The following is a 19,373-nucleotide window of genomic DNA, read 5'->3' on the forward strand; positions in this document are numbered from 1 at the left end:
ATGGCTCTGAGCACTAGGGGACTTAACATCTGAGGTCATCAGTCCCCTAGAACGTAGAACTACTTAAACCTAACTAAACTAAGGACATCACACACATCCATGCCCGAGGAAGGATTCGAACCTGCGACCGTAGCGGTCGCGCGGTTCCAGACTGAAGCACCTAGAACCGCTCGGCCACCCGGCCGGCGGACATTAAAAAATTGAGCACAGCAAGAAAATTGTATTCTCGTTTTAAGGAGTACTGTTTTCATATTAATGACTCTCCACGTTCAGGAAGACGTTCAGGGTTTGATGAAGATCGCTTAACCGCATTAACCCACTGCGATTCACGTCATTGTACTTGAGAACTGGCAGATATAACGGAATGTGATCATTCCACCATCGTGCGACATTTGCATGCAATGGGGAAGGTTCAAAAATCGGTTGTGTGGCTGCTGCTTGCTCATATCCAAAACGACAAAAATCGATGTGTGGCCGTACGTGCACCTTTGCTTGCTCGTCATCAATTGGCTTGTGAACAACACCGACCCTTCGTATCGTGTGTCGTTACTAGTGACGAGACATGGTGTCTTTTCGTTAACAAAAGGAAAAAAGAATGGTTGACCCCAAACAGAGCAACAACTTCTTGTACAAAGACTTGCGCGCATATGCAGAAGACAATGTTATGCATCTGTTGGAACCGCGGATCTGGTGTGTTACGAATTGCTTGCTCGAGATGTAACCATCACTGCTGACATTTTTGGTCAACAACTTAGACGCCTTGCAGAAGAATTACTAGAACAACGACCAGAAAACTGCGTGAGGTGATGCTACTCCAAGACAAAGCCAGCCCACACTCTGCTAGACGGACAAAAAACACCACACAGTAGTTGGATTGAGAAATCATTTCGCATGCAACTTATTCACAGGATCTTGCGTCCTCAGATTTTCACCTTTTACGCTTTCTGTCGAGCAACCTTCAACGGACTTCCTTTTCGAATAAAAGTGCGCTCCTAAGGTGTTTCGCCGAGTTCTTCGCCTCAAAACCTCGTGATATCTTCCGCCGCTGAATCCAAAAGTTACGCTGTCATTGGAAAACTGTTGTAAATAATGAAGGAAAATGTATAATTGATGACTAAATTCTCTATTACGTGCATCTGTTGTGTTTATTAAGCTACTGGAAAATCGCTACGAACTTATGCACCAGCATAATATCAGTGGATCGGAATGATGTACCGATGTACACTAAGGTATTAATCCCGGACTTCGTTAGTATAGAACAGACAGTTAGTAGACAACGACAGACACATGACCTAAGACATGGAATTAGCTGCATCTGTGAAGTATTTGGTACCTCTTTGACGTAACTGTATTTCTAGTGCTTGGCTATCACATCTGCAAATGAGACCATCTAACAGAGCCTTTGCTGCACGTTAATCTAATCTTTCCTTTCTTTCAGTTTATGCAAAGAACTCTTCAAATTCTGATATAAGACCTTCATTAAGTAATAAAGAATAATTTATTCTTCCAGTTTACGTAATTCTGGGATACTACTACGAACACCTGGGGCTGATGGCTGCCATGGAAGAAAAGAAGCTCTTTGATAATGGTGAGTACTGACAGTCATGCCACTTTTCCGCATGTATAATGACATAAAATAAAAATTCATTAATTACAATGTAATTGCATTCACCAGTCTTTGTTTCCAGTTGCCTTCTGTGGCGTACGAACATTTAAGCTAGGAATGTGATGTACCAATTTTAAAATTTGATTTATGAAATAAATTGGTGTCGCAAATTTATAAATGTGTGTAAAAAATGTATATAAGGAAATGAAAGCTAAGTAGAGATTATCGTTAGCAAACTGCAAACTTTTCCCTGCAAATGTGAAAATGCTACTGGTGTTTGTCACTCGAAACTGTATTATATGTCATATCTTCCAATGACATCAACGAAATGTAATATCTCTAAACATTGCAACTTCGATGATTTGATACTTGTTAATAGTTAATTGATCATAATAACTACTTCCTGTAGAGTGCTTGTTTCTTTTAAAATTCACTAGAAAAAAGGACAAATCGTTTATCTTTTAATAAATGTATGTAAAAAGTCCAACAACATGAACTTTGAATAACGTTGCTGAGCATTATTAGGTCGAAATTTTATAATTTGAAAATTCTGTAGTTCAAGGTCATCAAACAATGTAGGGCTTGTATTATGTTTCCTGGCATATTTGAATAACAAACGAACGTTTCCTAGCCTGCCCGGCTAGCCGCGCGGTCTAACGCGCTACTTCGCCAGCGGGAAGGCGCGCCGGTCCCCGGCACGAATCCACCCGGCGGATTAGTGCCGAGGTCCGGTGTGCCGGCCAGTCTGTGGATGGTTTTTAAGGCGGTTTTCTATCGGGTTGTGAACCACTGAGAGCTACGACAGGACGAAGCCTCTCCATCGCTTCTAGGTCCCCGGTTCAATACACAATACACAACGGTTGCTACTTATTACCCACATAAAACGACAGCACAATAGTGAAGACCCTCATGTTTCAGAGCTTTTACACTACCAAGAGATGAAAACAAGTACCAGGAAAATGAAAACACTGGAGCAGACAATCTCTACTGTATACTCTGAAAAGTAAGAACATTTTGTACTCATGTTTTTGATACGCACTGAAATGACTTTTACTGCTAATGCATTAAAAAGGGAACATTACACTGAGGCCACGAAAGTCGTTAGATACCTGCTGATATCGTGTCGGACCTCCTTTTGCCCGGCGTAGTGTAGTAACTCGACGTGGCGTCGACTCAACAAGTCGTTGGATACCGTTGCGGAAATATTGAGCCTTGCTGACTCTACAGCCGTCCATGTCTGCGAAAGTGTTGCCGGTGCAGTATTATGTGCACGAACTAAGCTCTAGATTAGTCCCCATAAATGTTCGATGGAAATTATGTCGGTGGATATTGGTGGTCACGTCATTCGCTCGGAAGGTCCAGAACGTTCTCCAGAGCACTCGCGAACAACTGTGGCACAGTGACATGACATCTTTGTTGGGGAACATGAAGCCTAAGAATGGCTGCAGATCGTCTTCAAGTAGCCGAACGTAACAATTTCCAGTCAACTATCGGTTCAGTTGGACCAGAGGACCTAGCCAATTCCACATAAACACAGCCCATACCGTTATGGAGCCACAACCAGCTTGCTCAGTGCCTTGTTGACAACTTGGATTCATAGCTTAGTGGGTTCTGTGCTACACTCGAATCCAATCACCAGCTCTTACCAAGGTGAAATCGGGACTCATCCGACCAGTCGATGGATTTCCAGCGGTCTAGGATCCAACTAATACGGTAACGAGCCCAGGCGAGGCGCTGCAGGCGACGTCGTTCTGTTGGCAAAGGCATTGGCATTCGTCGTCTGCTGCCATAGACCATCAACGCCAAATTTCGTTGTACTGTCCTGACGGCTACGTTCATCGTACGTCCCACAAGGATTTCTACGGTTATTTCACGTAGCGTTGCTCGCCTGTTACCAGTGACAACTCCACGCAAATGCCGCTGCTGTCGGGCGGCGTTAAGTGAAGGCCGTCGGCCACTGTTTTCCCCGTGGTGACAAGTAATACCTGTAATTTGGTATTCTCGACGCGCTCTTGACTCTGTGGATCTCGGAATATTGAATTCCCTAATTATTTCCGCAAAGGACTGTTCCTTGCGTCTAGCTCTAACTACCATTCGGCGTTCAGTGTCTGTTAATTCCCTCGTGAGCCCATAATCACTTCATACGAATCACCCGAGTTCAAATGACAGCTCCGCTAATGCACTGCCCTTTTATACCTTGTGTACGACTGCCATCGGTACATGGGCATATCACTCTCCCACGACTCTCGTCACCTCATTGTAGTACCGCAACAGATCAACAGTAAGAACCATGGTCGGAAAATACATGTAACACAAGGGATACACGAAATAACTGGTGAAAATGTGAATCTGAAACTGCGCTCGGGGGCATATACTATGTTGCAGTGAAAGCTTATCAATGCAAAAACCAAATAGAAAGTCTATCTGCAATCACTAAGTTGATTATATTGGGATATTGTAACTGAATTCAGTCCAAACATCCACCGTAACAGAAAAAGGGCTGAGGTGACGTTAAGCATGCCAGTGGAATCTAATAATTGCACAATTGTAAGAAACAGTAAATAGTATCAATAGAGGTGAATCACAATTGTTGTTAACCATGGTAACAGTTTATTGTGGTACATGAATTCCTATACCTAATACCATGAAATCTGAATAACTTTGCTGTATCTTGGCTGTCTATAATTTAGGCACTATCACACGAATTATCATGCAGACACTTCCTATAGTTCCGACTGCAAAGTAGTATTTTGAACAGAACTGTACGAACTACAGGAACGATAGGAACCAATAAAAATGGGAGAGTCTTTTGTGTCTGTTGGTGAACAGATCTCCATTCACACCTTAACATGGTGGAAGTGAAACAGTCCACAGTCGATAGCCCTCTCTCTGGGAGATGATGACACTGTGAACGAATCAGTAGCATCTCTTGATGGACGTATGGTGGAAGCAGAAGATAGTCCCAGCTGGAAAATACAATCCGGAGGCAGCCACTCGGAACTGGGGAGGTGTCTGAGTAGTTACGTGCCTGTGTAGTGGCAGCCTCTTGTGATTGTGTTGTGTACCTCTTGAGCTACGTGCACAGCAGTAACCGTGGTAAAATGTTAAATACTGAGTGAAAAACTCTCGTACAAAATATGACACAGAATAGCCACTCGAAAATATATTGGTAACGAATGTTCAATTCATGGGATAGTTGCATGCGACGTCTGCTAAGGCAATTATTAAATGTGTTGAGCTCTTGTGGTGGACTAATTTATCACTGTAGAGAATACCTACCGAATGTTGTGGACCGAGAGGTCTCTAGATCCGAATATCGTAGTTCTGATTGAATTCTGGAGACGAAATGCATCTAATTGGCATCCGCCATGTAGCAACTGTTGAAGCCAACAGAGAGGAAGACCGGTTTAGGTTTCCTACGAACGTAAATAAGCCGTGAGGCAATGATACGACTTATCTTAGAAGTATTACGGGTAACTTTAAAATATTTCTGTTTGTTGATAACACTAGCTTGTTGTGCAACATTGGCTCGGTTTAAAATAGTACAGTACATGAGCGAAGTCCACGGCCTGCAGAACATAAATTAACGCTAAATCACAGTAGCCGGCTGTTGTGGCCGAGCGGTTCTAGGCACTTTATTCTGGAACCGCGCGACCGCTATGATCGTAGGTTCTAATCCTGCCTCGGGCATGGATGTGTGTTAGGTTTCAGGTTAGTTAGGTTTCAGTAGTTCTGAGTTCTAGGGGACTGATGACCTCAGATATTAAGTCCCGTAGTGCTCAGAACCATTTGAACCATTTTTAAAACACAGTAAGACTCAGTTCTTATAGTTTCTAACACACAATTCAGCGAAACTTCACGTTTTAATTTCACAGAACGGGCATATTATTAGTGAGACTGAACATTTCAAGTTTGTAGGTGTTCAGATAGACAGTAAGCTCTCGTGGAAAGCCCACGTTCAGGATCTTGTTCAAAAACTTAATACTGCCATTTTTACTATTCGAACGGTATCAGGAGTGAGTGATCGTTCGACACGAAATTTGGTCTACTTAGCTTATTTTCATTCGTTTATGTCGTATGGTATTATATTTTGGGGTAACTCTTCCCATTCCAAAAGGATATTTTTGGCTCAGAAACGGGCGGTTCGGGCAATAAGTGGTGTAAGTTCACGAAACTCTTGTCGACCCCTGTTCACGAGTGTTGGTATTTTACCATTGGCCTCTCTCTCTCTCTCTCTCTCTATATATATATATATATATATATATATATTTCTCATTGTCGTTTCTTGTTAACAATATTAGCTTATTCCCAAGAATAAGAGCTTTCACTCGGTTAATACTCGGCAGAAATCAAACCTGCATTTGGATCGGACTTCCTTAACTCGTGTCCAAAAAGGTGTGCAGTATACTGCTGCATCCATTTTCAATAAGCTGCCACTCGAATTCAAAAATCTTAGCAGTAATCCACGAGCTTTCAAATCGACAATGAAGAGTTTCCTCATGAGTCACTCCTTCTGGCCGGCCGTTGTAGCCGAGCGGTTCTAGGCGCTTCAGTCTGGAACCGCGCGACCGCTACGGTCGCAGGTTTGAATCCTGCCTCGGCCATGGACGTGTGTGATGTCCTTAGGTTAGTTAGGTTTAAGTAGTTCTAAGTTCTAGGGGACTCATGACCTAAGATGTTAAGTCCCATAGTGCTCAGAGCCATTTGAACCATCACTCCTTCTATTCTGTCGAGGAGTTCCTTGAAAAATTCTTATTGTATTGTTGATTTCGTTTACTTAAACTTAAGGAGTGACTTTTTTCGAGTTCATAAACATTTATTTTCATCTGTTATTACTTTTATGTTGTAATTTCATGTACTGACACGGTCCATGACCTTGGAGATTTGTACCTCAATTTGGTCCTATGGAACTTGACTTGTAAATAAATAAAGTAATATTCTCAGGAATGAGCCCCTTAACTGAAAGCATGTAACACTTTCACCATGCACACTAGCTTCTGGCACAGCAAAGGGAACTATTCTGCAGTGGTGCGTCACTCTTCGTCTGTACTTGTTGTGTTGGTTACACCTTGGTACTGTATCCACTAATAGATTAGTTACATTACACCAAAACTCTGTCTACACTAGAATGTAGTGACTGTTGAAGCCAGCCTAGAGAAAGACCATTTTAGGTTTCATAGGAACGTAAAAAAGCAGTGAGGCAATGGTACGACTTACCTTAGAAGACGGCCTCAAAAGCCAAACCAAAACATGTAAAATATGCAGATATAGAAAATTCTTTCGACAATGCTGACCGAAACATATTCAGTTAAATTTTCAAGTTACAAAGCCCAACTGAAAAAATTAAGGTCTTAGAAGGTGTAGCCAGAGGTCAATGTAACTGTGTACATTTACACACCACCAGCAATTCTGTGTGAGAGGTAGAACGGCCACCAGAATGCGTTAGTGTTCCTCATGTTTAGTGTTCCAACCAGATCTGGTGCCACTCGTGTGAGGCTACGTTATCAGCATCTGACAAAGTTAGAAGCGAGCCATAGTGTGGATTTCCATTTGGCTAGCTGGTCGAATCATACAGTATTCAGCTTTGTTAGGCATTTGGATGTGAACGTGGGACTGCATGGGAACATGATACTTGTTGTCAAGGTTCCAGACAACCTCGTCTGACCATTTCAAGGGAGGATCATCGTATGGTGCACCAAGTATATTATAAATCCTTCACAAATGCGTCTGAAATCGGAGAACAAACAGTTACTCCCCGCAAGATTCTATGTCACACCATAACACTGGTCGAAGACTGGCAGCAACCGAACTAATGATTACCTTCCCACTCACAAACTGCTAACAAATTATGTCCCATTATGTTGAGCGAGGAATCGCAGTTCTGCATTGCCCTGGATGGTCGCGAGAGTGAGGGCGACCTGGAAGAATGTCCATTTCTTCCACGGTTTTGAAGAGGCGCAGCGGTGTTTCCTGGCTTCATGATGTGGGCAGCCATTGTGTACAGTGATAGAGATGATGGCTTGTAGTGACTGAGGTACGATAGGTACGATACATGACGGACATTCTACCTCCTTATGTGCTACCTCTCATGTCGCAGTAGTGAGGTGCTATTTTATAATGCTAGTCCACCGCTGGCAGTTATCTCTACGAAACGTCTTTTTATTTATTTATTGATTGTCCCGTGGGACCAAATTAAGGAGAAGTCTCCATGGTCATGGAACGAGTCAATACATGAAATTATAACACGATATTAGAAACAGATAAAATGAAATATAAAAAAAAACATATTCAAGTGACAAGTCATAAGTCCAAATAAAGAAAATCAACAATGTAACACTGGAATTTGCTTAATTTTTTAGCTCTTCCAGGAGCTCCTCGACAGAGTAGAAAGAGTGAGCCATGAGGAAACTCTTCTAAACTGAAGTCAGTCTGAACTGACTTAAAAGAGTTTGGGCTACTGGTAAGATTTTTAATTTCTTGTGGTAGCTTATTGAAAATGGATGCAGCAGAATACTGCACTCCTTTCTGCACAAGAGTCAAGGAAGTGCATTCCACATGCCGATTGGATTTCTGCCTAGTATTAACTGAGTGAAGGCTGATAACTCTTGGGAATAGGCTAACATTGCTAACAACAAACGACATTAAAGAAAATATATACTGTGAGGGCAATGTCAGAATTCCCATACTATTGAATAGGGGTCGAGAAGAGGTTCTCGAACTTACACCACATATAGCTCTAACAGCCCGTTTTTGAGCCAAAAATACCCTTTTTGAATCAGAAGAATTACCCCAAAGAATTATACAATACGACATTAGCGTATGAAAATATGTGAAGTAGACTACTTTTCGTGTTGAAGTGTCACTTATTTCAGATACCGTTCTAATGGTAAATAAAACTGCATTTAGTTTCTGAAGAAGATCCTGGACATGGGCTTTCCACAAGAGATTACTATCCATCCGAACGCCTAGGAACTTGAACTGTTCCGTCTCGCTTATAATATGCCCATTCTGTCTAATCAAAATATCGGTTCTTGTTGAATTGTGAGTTAGAAACTGTAAAAACTGAGTCTTACTGTGATTTAGCATCAAATTATTTGTCACAAGCTAGGAACTTATTTCATGAACTACGTTATTTGATACTGTTTCAATATTACACACAAGATCCTTCACTATCGAACTGGTGTCATCAGCAAACAGAAATATTTTTGAATCACCTGTAATACTAGAAGGCATATCATTTATATAAATAAGAAACAGCAGTGGCCCCAGCACCGACCCTTGGGGAACGCCCCCACTTAACAGTGCCCCATTGGGACTGAACATCACTACCACTCTCTATATTGCGGAGAATTACCTTCTGCTTTCTGTTCTTAAAGTAAGAGGCGAACCAATTGTAAGCTACTCCCCTTACGCTATAATGGTCCAACTTCTGCAGTAATATTTTGTGGTCAACACAGTCAAAAGCCTTCGTTAAATCAAAGAAAACACCTAGCGTTCGCAACCTTTTATTTAATCCGTCCAAAACCTCACAGAGAAAAGAGAATATAGCATTTTCAGTTGTTAAACCATTTCTAAAACCAAACTGAACATTTGACAGCAAATTATGTGAATTTAAATGCTCCAGTAACCTTGTATATACAACGTTCTCGATAACTTCAGCAAACACAGATGGCATAGAAATAGGTCTAAAATTGTCAACATTATCAGTGTCTCCCTTTTAAAAAGTGGCTTCACTACCGAGTGCTTTAATCGGTCACGAAACCGACCACTCCTAAAGGAAAAGTTACAGATGTGGCTAAGTACTGGGCTAACATACATAGAACAATACTTCTGTATTCTGCTAGATACCCCGTCATATCCATGAGAGTTCTTGGTCTTTAGTGATTTAATTATTAACTCAATCTCCCTCTTGTCAGTATCATGGAGGAGCATTTCAGGTAACAGTCTCGGAACACTATTTTCTAAGAGCGCTATATGATTCCCTGTTGGGACTAGGTTTCTATTTAGTTCACCTGCTATATTCAGAAAGTGATTATTAAATACTGTACATATATGCGACTTATCAGTAACACGGACATTCCCACTACGTACTGATTCTATATCCTCGACCTGTCTCTGCAAACTAGCCACTTCCTTTACGACTGACCACATGGTTTTAATTTTATCCTGAGACTTAGCTATTCTATCTGCATACCACATACTTTTTGCCTTCCTAATAACATTTTTAAGTATCTTACAATACTGTTTGTAATGGGATGCTGCATTTAGATTTTGACTGTTTCTAACGTTTTGATATAATTGCCACTTTGTTCTACAAGATATTCTTATCCCTCTAGTCAGCCACCCAGGCTGCCTGTTTGTGCTAGTACCCTGTTTTGAACGTTCTAACGGAAAGCAACTTTCAAAGAGCACGAGAAAAGTCTTGAGAAAAGCATTATATTTATCGTCTACTGTATCAGCGCTATAAACATCTTGCCACTCTTGTTCCTTGATAAGGTTTACAAAGGTCTCTACAGCAACTGGATCAGCTTTCCTAAACAGCTGATGACTACATTTAACACGTGTTGCAGCACAAAAATCTTTTAAAATTTGTGCATCATGATTTAAAACGCCATTAACCATTTTGCTAACAGAATGCCCTTCTAGTAATGAGGAATGAACAAAAATGTTGTCTATGGTTGTTCTACTGTTCCCTTGCACTCTCATTGGAAAGAATACGGTTTGCATAAGATTATATGAATTAAGGAGCTCTAGCAGCATCCTCTTCCTTGCACAATCACTTATACAATTAATATTGAAGTCACCACATATAACTAACTTTTTGTATTTCCTATAAAGTGAACCAATAACGTCCTCTAGATTTAGCAAAAATGTTGTGAAATTGGAGTCTGGGGATCCATAAATAACACCAGTTAGAAGTTTAGCTCCGTTAAATTTAACCACACCTGCACAACATTCAAACACCTTTTCAATACAGTACTTTGAAACATCAATTGACTCAAATGGGATGCCGTTTTTCACATACATGGCTACTCCCCCACACCGCAAAGAGCTCCTCGAAAAGCTGCCAGCCAACCTGTATCCTGGTAAAGGAAGGCTCTGAATTATCTCCTTATTTGAGAAGTGCTCAGATATACCAATAATTTCAGAGTCAACATCTATAAGCAGTTCACTAACTTTATCTCTAATACCTTATATATTTTGATGAAATATACTAATTCCCTCATTAATCGGATACCCAAGCTTTGTAGAAAGTGGTTCCTTTGTTAGAGAGACTTCCCTTAAGCAGGAATACCTATCAGCTGACTTCAATCTAAAAAAGGTGCAGCTCTAACACCCACTACTGCAGGAATTTTCTCATGAGTGATCCCACCCACCCCACCTATGCTGTCACCTATAAGCTTTGCCAACCTCCCCTTTCCATACCTGTTGAGGTGCAGGCCATGTCTAGTGAAACCGTGATGTCTGTGTGATGTTGAGGTACTCCCGTGTCCATCAAGTTCCCCAGATCTGTCAGCGACAGAACAAGTGTGGAACGAGCTCGGACGGACGTCAACTTAGTTGCAGCGCCAGTATCCATGATATTAAGAAACAGTTACAACAGCTGTTGGCCAGCTTCCCTCAGGAGAGGATGCCGCGGCTTTATGACACCCTTCCCAACCGAATCGTTCATGCATCCAGGCCGGAGGGAGTGCAACGTAATACTGACAATCAATTTCATACTGTTAAGTTCTTTACAAATTTGACTCGGTTTTGTAATCACTGAAATAACATCACACATCCTCCCAACCCGTGAAGTTCCGTTTCTTCTTCTCCTCCCCTTCTGGTTGATTCACTAGAGAGAGAAAAAGATTATCTATAACTTGTTTATACGTACCAGACTGCAGTCGTCAAGGCAAAAGATATGAAAGGGAGGCATTAACCGAGGAATGTGATAGGACTGTGTCTTACCATCCATTTTATGTTTCTTAAAGTTTTCCTAGTGGATATAACATGCCCTCATCTTTCGGGCGTGCGTCTGGGACAGTAAAATTTCATCTTCCTATGTTTCGGCTGATAATCGACTGGCCTTTTTTCAAGGTAAGTCACTGACTGAATTAGAAGTAGGGCTCAGCAAACGATTCTCGCGTTCGAACCGGCTCGATAATTCTTGGTACGCCGCAGAGCTTGATACGGTACTACGTCTGCTAGACCATTAACGCGACGACTGACTTCCGTGGCGTGAGGGCAAGTGATAAGCGAGAAAATAAGTACAAACTCAAATGGAAGCTACACTTTGCTTAAAATTTCGTGAAACACAGCAGATAATACCATTAAATCCTACGTCAAACCCGTGGTTTATTTGAACATGTTGACAGAAAGGATTCTCGTATAGTATTTGTGGATATGTGAACATTTATGGTGATTTCTTTTAAGTAAAGACAACATTAAAAGGTGAAAATGTTTACATTTTAAAAATATTACTTAGCTCTGAACCCAAAACTGAATTCTAAGTGATTATTGGAAACTAGAATGGTTTACTAAGTGGGTTGTAAATGACCATTTCAGTCCTTGTTGACACATTAAAGTAATGGGTAAAAATTTACCAGCATTTACTCATCTTGAAAACAAGATAGTAACTGTCAGACGAAACAAGGAAGAAAAATAATAAAAAATTAAATGCCTGATACGTGACATAAATCATATCAATCGAAATTTATTCGCTGACTATGAATTTTTCGATATCAGCTGTATCGTTCGTAGATGTACTACTTATTAGTGACGTATGAAAATCTGTGCCACAAGGACGGTCCTCGAACCGGGATTTCCGCCTCATGGCGAGCGGTCGTTTTAACAGCGTCGGCTACCCTTGCATGCCCCTGCATCGACCCGGACCTCCGTATGATACATTTACTACATTCTTATGCCATAGCCCACTACGATAGTGAGCACCGTGTGATTCATATAATGGACTGTGGCATAAGGATGCAGACAATGTGACATATCGAGGTATATGTCGGTCCAGGGAACGAGTACGGATAGCCGAAGTTGTTAAAGCATCCTCTTGCGACGAACAGTAATTACGGTTCGCATCCAGGTCCGCCACATATTTACATATTTCACTAATACGTAGTATAGCAGCGAGTAAATCTCAAATTATTTCGTAAAGCAGTGGTTCATGAGCAAGGTCTTTTCTTTCAGACATGTACAGCATATTAAACTGACTATAACTGCGATGTAAATAACATTCCATCAGAACTATTTGCGTTGGTGTTAGAATTTATGAGTGTGGCGATATTCCACCTGACTTTCGGAAAAACATCTTCCACAGCAATCTGAAGATTGCAAGAGCCCAGATGTGCTAGGATTATCGCACAGTCAGCTTAATAGCTCATCCATCCAAGCTGCTGACAAGAATACAGAAGAATGGAAAAGAAAATTGAGGATGTGTTAGATGACGATAAGTTTGGCTTTAGGAAAAGCAACGCAGCCAGAGATGCAATTCTGACGTTGTGGTTGATAATGGAAGCAAGATTAAAGAAAAATCAAGACACGTTCGTAAGATTTGTCGACTTGGAAAAAGCGTTCAACAACGTCTAATGGTGCAAAATGTTCGGCATTACCACAAAAGCAGTTAGTAAGTTATAGGGAAAGACTGGTGATGTATGATGTGTACAAGGGCAAAGAGGGAACAATAGGAGAGGAAGACCGAGAACGCTGTGCTTGGATTGAAAAGGGTATAAGATAAGTATGCAATCATTCGTCCTTACTGTTCAATCCATACATCCAAGAAGCAATGACGAAAATAAGAGAGCCGGCCACGGTGGCCGTGCGGTTCTAGGCGCTTCAGTCCGGCACCGCGGGACTGCTACGGTCGCAGGTTCGAATCCTGCCTCCGGCATGGATGTGTATGATGTGCTTAGGTTAGTTAGGTTTAAGTAGTTCTAAGTACTAGGGGACTGATGACCCAAGATGTTAAGTCCCATAGTGCTCAGAGCCATTTGAACCATTTGAAAATAAGAGAAATGTTCAAGAGTGGAATTAAAATTCAAGGTGAAAGATTATCAATGACAAGATTCGCTGATGATACTGTTATCCTCAATGAAAGTGAAGAAGAATCACAGGATATACTGAATGAAATGAACAACCTAATGAGTACAGAATATGGGCTGAGAGTAAACCGAAGAAAGACGTAAGTAATGAGAAGTAGTAGGAACGAGAATAGCGAGAAACTTAACATCAGAATTGGTGATGACGAAGTAGATGATGTTAATCAATTCTGGTACCTAAGCCGCAAAATAACTCATAATGAACAGAGCAAGCTGACTAGCACTGTCCAAAAGGGCGTTCCTGGGCACGAAAAGTCTACTAGTATCAAACATAGGTCTTAATATGTGGAAAAAAATTCTAAGAATGTACGTTTGGAGCACAGAATTGTATGGTAGTGAAATATGGACTGTGGGAATACTGAATTGCAGGGAGTCAGAGCATTTGAGATGTGGTGCTACAGAAGAATGTAGAAAATTAAATGGACTGACAAGGTACAGAATAAGGAGGTACTCCGTAGAATTGGCGAGGAAAGAAATATATACAAAACACTAACAAGAAGAAAGGACAGTGTGGTAGGACATCTGTTAAAACGCCACAGAATACCTTTCATGGTACTAGAGAGAGCTGTAGGGGATGAAAAACTGTAGAGGAAAGCAGAGTTCTGAATACCTTCAACAAATAATTGAAGACGTTGGTTGCAAGTGTTGCTCTGAGATAAAGAGGCTGGCACAGGAAAGGAATTCGTGGTGGGACGCATAAAACCAATCAGAAGACAGGTGAATTTTTAAAAAAAAGAAACACTTTAAGAGAGGCTGAGCTGCACCAGACTAAAGCTTCACGATTTGAAATCCCGCTCGTCGAGTACCTGGAAGCAGAATTTACAACACGAGGAGCAGAATACGAAGTACAGTCAGTTAAAGCCCCAGAATTTATATAGTGAAATGTTTTGGATTGCGTTGTACGATGAATGTCTAGAATACGAAGTACAGTTAGTTAAAGCCCCAGAATTTATACGAGGAAATGTTTTGAATTGCTTTGTACGACGAATGTCTAGTGATTATGCATTTGAATGCTTTTAAGCACCTGCTAAGGAGGAATGTGATCCATTGCTTAATAGCGTGTTGGTGCATATTTGGAGGGCAATACAACAGCAGTGGAGCATACCACGAACTCAACAGTCCTCGGTAGATATCTGAAGCATTATTGCACCACGTGTCTACGTACAAGTTATGCAATTCCAGCAAGTTACGAGCCGGTGATTTGTGGCTCTGGGAGTAGCGCCCGACTTTATCCCCGGTATGTTCCACTGGGTTCCAATCAGACGAATTTGGTATAAGACATCAACGTGAGTTTATTATCGTACTCGGCAAACCATTGAAGTATAATTCCGGTCTAGTGTTGCGAGTAGTCATTCTGATGGTAGATTCTACAGCTGTTGGGGAAGACATCAAGAATAGAAAATGGTTCAAATGGCTCTGAGCACTATAGAACTTAACTTCTGAGGTCATCAGTCCCCTAGAACTCAGAACTACTTAAACCTAACTAACCTAAGGACACCACACACATCTATGTCCGAGGCAGGATTTGAACCTACGACCGCAGCGGTCGCGCTGTTCCAGACCGTAGCGCCTAGAACCGCTCGGCCACTCCCGCCGGCGGGGAAGACATCAAACCTGACGAGATGCAGGTGGTCTGCAGTAATGCTCAACTACCCCACAGAGTCATGGTACCTACGATTACTGCTACAGTTCCCACTGAAGCCCAGGTGACTCTCCCTAATACGAGGGTAATCCCAAAAGTAAGGTCTCCCATTTTTTTATAAGTACAGAACTCTGTATGGCAGTTGGTCACACTGTTATGAACAGTGCTTCACGCGCTGTGTATAAACATGCTCACGCCGCGCTGAAGCGCTCAGTCTTGGCTTGGGAGCCGTTAAGAACGGAGCTCCCGTTGGATGTTACCGCCAAGTGCGAATTGCGCGCAGTTATTCGGTTTTTGAACGCAAAGGGCACTGCGCCGAGTGAAATCCATCGCCAATTGACGGAAGTATATGGTGAGTCGTGCATGGATGTCCAAATGTTCATAAGTGGTGTAGAGAATTTGCAGCTGGTCGGACATCAGGATTAAAAGGCTGGAACGATAAATTTAGCTTTCGTCACACATTTTAAATAAAACATTTATTTAAACTTTTATTAAATTAAACATTAACTCACTTCAACACACGAAAGCCAACCTACATGGAGTCACAGCTCCAAGAAATATCGATTTAAGAACAAGCCAGATTTACTTAAAATAGTTAAGCCTTCACTTATATTAATCACTTAAGAAAACAGTTCATTAAATAACCTCTCGTGAAGACAGCGTCAGCCAAGATGATTTGCTATTCTTTAAACAGGTTTGTCAGTAACAGTTAATTCAAAAAACACTTACAATATTAGGAGAAAGAATGACTTGCACTTAACGCATAGTGGAAAATTCTAAAGAATTAATGTCCTTGAGGAATGTATACTTTAGTTAATACATGCCGGCAAGTGCGGCTTAATTGTAAAAGATAAAACCAAGCAATACATACATAGGACTATAACCAAGAAAGGAAAATTTTGATCATATGGTTCTTTTCGGCACATTATTACGCAGACATACAGGATGAAACTGCTTAGAAACTCTTAGCAATCATAAGGAAAACTATCCATCAACACGTTCAACTAACATTAGAAAATGCTGTTATAACAGATAACAGATAATACAGGGCGTTAATCTTCTTCCCACATGTGACAGGCATTTAGCACATCCATTCTTCCTTGTAATAACTGTAAAGAGACTCGAACCTGCAACAGACTATAATTAACAGCAAGTAATCACTGTTCTCAACATCATGGCAGTTTAACAATTTTTCTTTCCTCTGCGACTGCTAATCATCTTAAATATCAGTACGCATTCAAGTAAGTGATAGTTAATCACGTGGGTGCAACTTCGCTTTAGAAAGTAGCAGGTAGAAATGTCAGCGTTACAAGAAACGCTCTGTGTGTTTTAACATGGAAACACATTCTGTAGATGGACTCAGTACAGCTCACTGCCATCCAACATGGAACTCAGCAAATATGACAGTACCCTTTAAAACAAGGAGCGAGCACAGCCAAAACCCGCTACATACATGACGAATTCACACTCTTCCACGGCACAGGTGTAAGGTGGCAGAATAAATGAAGGTCAGATTCACACCTTACATGAGAGCTTTATACATCGCAATGGGAAGGTGAATATGACGCCTAACTTAATTCGGCGGTAATAAGCAAATTTGCCCATCACTATGTAATGCAAAAAAGGACGACACTCAATCAATGGTAATTAACACACTGTTCCTATAATGCATGTTTGACCGGAATGTGAAACAAGCAGCGAGAGGCGTTTTAGTTTGGAATTCAGAGGAACGAGGGCAGAGGCAAGGCCACACTACAGAGGCTACCACGGAAACCACTTAGAGGGGTGTCCCAGGCGGTAAGTCAAAGACCGACCAGGTGACTCAGACGGGGAGAGCAAGTATAACGGCCCATTTGAGGGAGGACAGGAAAGAAAGCATTTAGAAAACTGCATTTAGAAATGGATACGAAACAAGACCAGTGACGCATTTTCGATCACAGGGCCAGTGAGTGGTACACACATGTGAGAGTCAATGTACACATCTAGGTGTCTCGAACAGGCACAAAACGTCCGATTGGCGGAAATGCGCTAGGAAGGACAAAAGGGCCAAAGTTTCGACACAATTTAATTTTAGGGACCTTGCGATTGGTAGAGAGAGTTTCCACAAAATAAGGGGAACGCTCCTATTGGTCGAAAAAGGCCGTGACTTGCAGAACGAAAAAACCAAAGTGGGGAGACATTTCGGGTATGAGTAAGACAAGACGGAAATTTTCGCGGACTCTTCTCTGAACTGGCGTCAAGTGCAGACTGGAGCACATAACGCTATGTACGATGCAAAGGAGTAATTTGTGGGAACACTGCGTTCACAGCGGCTGATGTCCAGCTAGAAATTAGCTGTAGCATCGTTTAGCTCCAACTGTGGAGAAAAGAACCAGCCAATTAACTGCTCCAACCATGTGCGTGTATATCGCCACATTCTAAGACCAGGGATGAGTACATGTTCCCTCGCATAACGAGAAACATAGGGAAAGTTTCTGCTGGAAAATTCAGAAAAAAGGTAATTAGTTTCATAGATATTTCAGCAGAAGAGAGCAGGCAAGCAGACGGCAGCTCATCGCAGCTTAAGGTCAGTACTGTGTGAAGAGGTGTAAACTCGTTGATTCACCAGCTTGCGTCCACTGTAAACTCGAGCGACCTTGGGTAATCTTTTGCTCAATTTGTCACATAACTAACCATCCACCGTAGACTTGATTGCCATCCTAAAAATAGTACCGAACTTTGAACCGGAACCGGGCGATATTCGTAGAACTGACCAACATCATAACGTAAGTACAGGAATAATTTTGTAGAGAAACTTCTAGTTAATATTTAATGTTGTTGTGTTTAGGATTATTTCACTTTTCGATGTTGACGTGATGCGTTATCCTGACGACTGTTTTTTGCTGTCACATTGAAAACTGTGTAAAAGTGTGTATTTTTGTGCTAATATTGCGACATAAAACATGTAATTTCAACTTACACAGTTGTCTTGAATCCTAGAATAAGAAAACCACAAAAAATTGCACTTTACACCCGCTTATCAAGATACAGACGTCCGATACACAATCTTCCAAAGCGTAAACTTTAGGGAACATGCCAAATCAGCCAGCTGCGGTTGCCTGTTTACGAGAAAAGGCGTCACAACTATTTCTTTCCTCCTCCTGCTCCGTACTGTCACTGTCTGCTTCTTCCTAGATGCCCACAGACTCACTCTTTCCGGCAGTGACCCCGAAAATCGTAGACGATGGAACTGTTGCTAACTTAGGAACAGTTCCAACATGGCACACCACATGGGTACCAGCTTTATAGGAATGATACTCAGACTGCGCGCTGAAGGATTTGTGTTGTTAGTAGCGTTAGTGTCATGAATTGCGGTTACACGCCTCTGCTGGTACGGATATCGGATTCCGAAGACCCCAGACATGCAACGTGAACGTCGCACGTTACTACTGCTTTACCAAATGTGATCCCTGGTCTGCGGAGGAGAGATGCTCTGGATTTAACAGTTTTGATGCATGATCGAGCTCCACCTCACATGTTCGTACAGTCACTCGGTTACTGAGTAACACATTAGGAGAAAACCGAATCACTAGCCGATATTTCCAAACTGCATGGCCCTCAAGATACTCAGATTTGAACCCATGTGATTTCTGACTGTGCGGTTATATCAAGGACAGGGTTTATTAACAGGATAGTAACACATGAAGTTGACTACAGCGATGGAGGTAGCCAACGTCCCACCTGATATGTGTTTCGGGCAGCAATCGGGCAGTCTCCAGTGCGCTTCCTGGATGACGTAGATGCAGACAGCCGTCGCACAAAGCAACGTTTGTAACCTGGAACGTAAACATGGTACACAGTTAACGAATGTTACCCTGTCGTCTGGTGACAGAAGTCATGCGATAGCGATATGCGCATACACAAATGGCGGTAATGATGCGTACACATGGTATAAAAGGACAGTGCATTGGCGAAGCTATCACTTGTACTCAACTAATTCATGTGAAAAGGTTTCCGACGTAATTCTGGCCGCACAACAGACTTTGAATAGGGAATG

The 19,373-nt window shown here is 41.7% G+C and overlaps 1 protein-coding gene across 1 annotated transcript in view; it reads left to right on the forward strand.

The window, feature by feature from the left end:
* Positions 1–19,373, forward strand: part of LOC126416031 (guanylate cyclase 32E) — an 809,394-nt gene that overhangs the window by 414,008 nt on the left and 376,013 nt on the right. The window contains exon 6 of the mRNA XM_050083488.1: positions 1,511–1,588. Within this exon, the coding sequence (XP_049939445.1) occupies positions 1,511–1,588 (78 nt within the window). The remainder of the gene's footprint in view (positions 1–1,510; positions 1,589–19,373) is intronic.

The sequence above is a fragment of the Schistocerca serialis genome, chromosome 1, assembly GCF_023864345.2.
Source record: "Schistocerca serialis cubense isolate TAMUIC-IGC-003099 chromosome 1, iqSchSeri2.2, whole genome shotgun sequence".
Lineage (NCBI taxonomy): Eukaryota > Metazoa > Arthropoda > Insecta > Orthoptera > Acrididae > Schistocerca > Schistocerca serialis.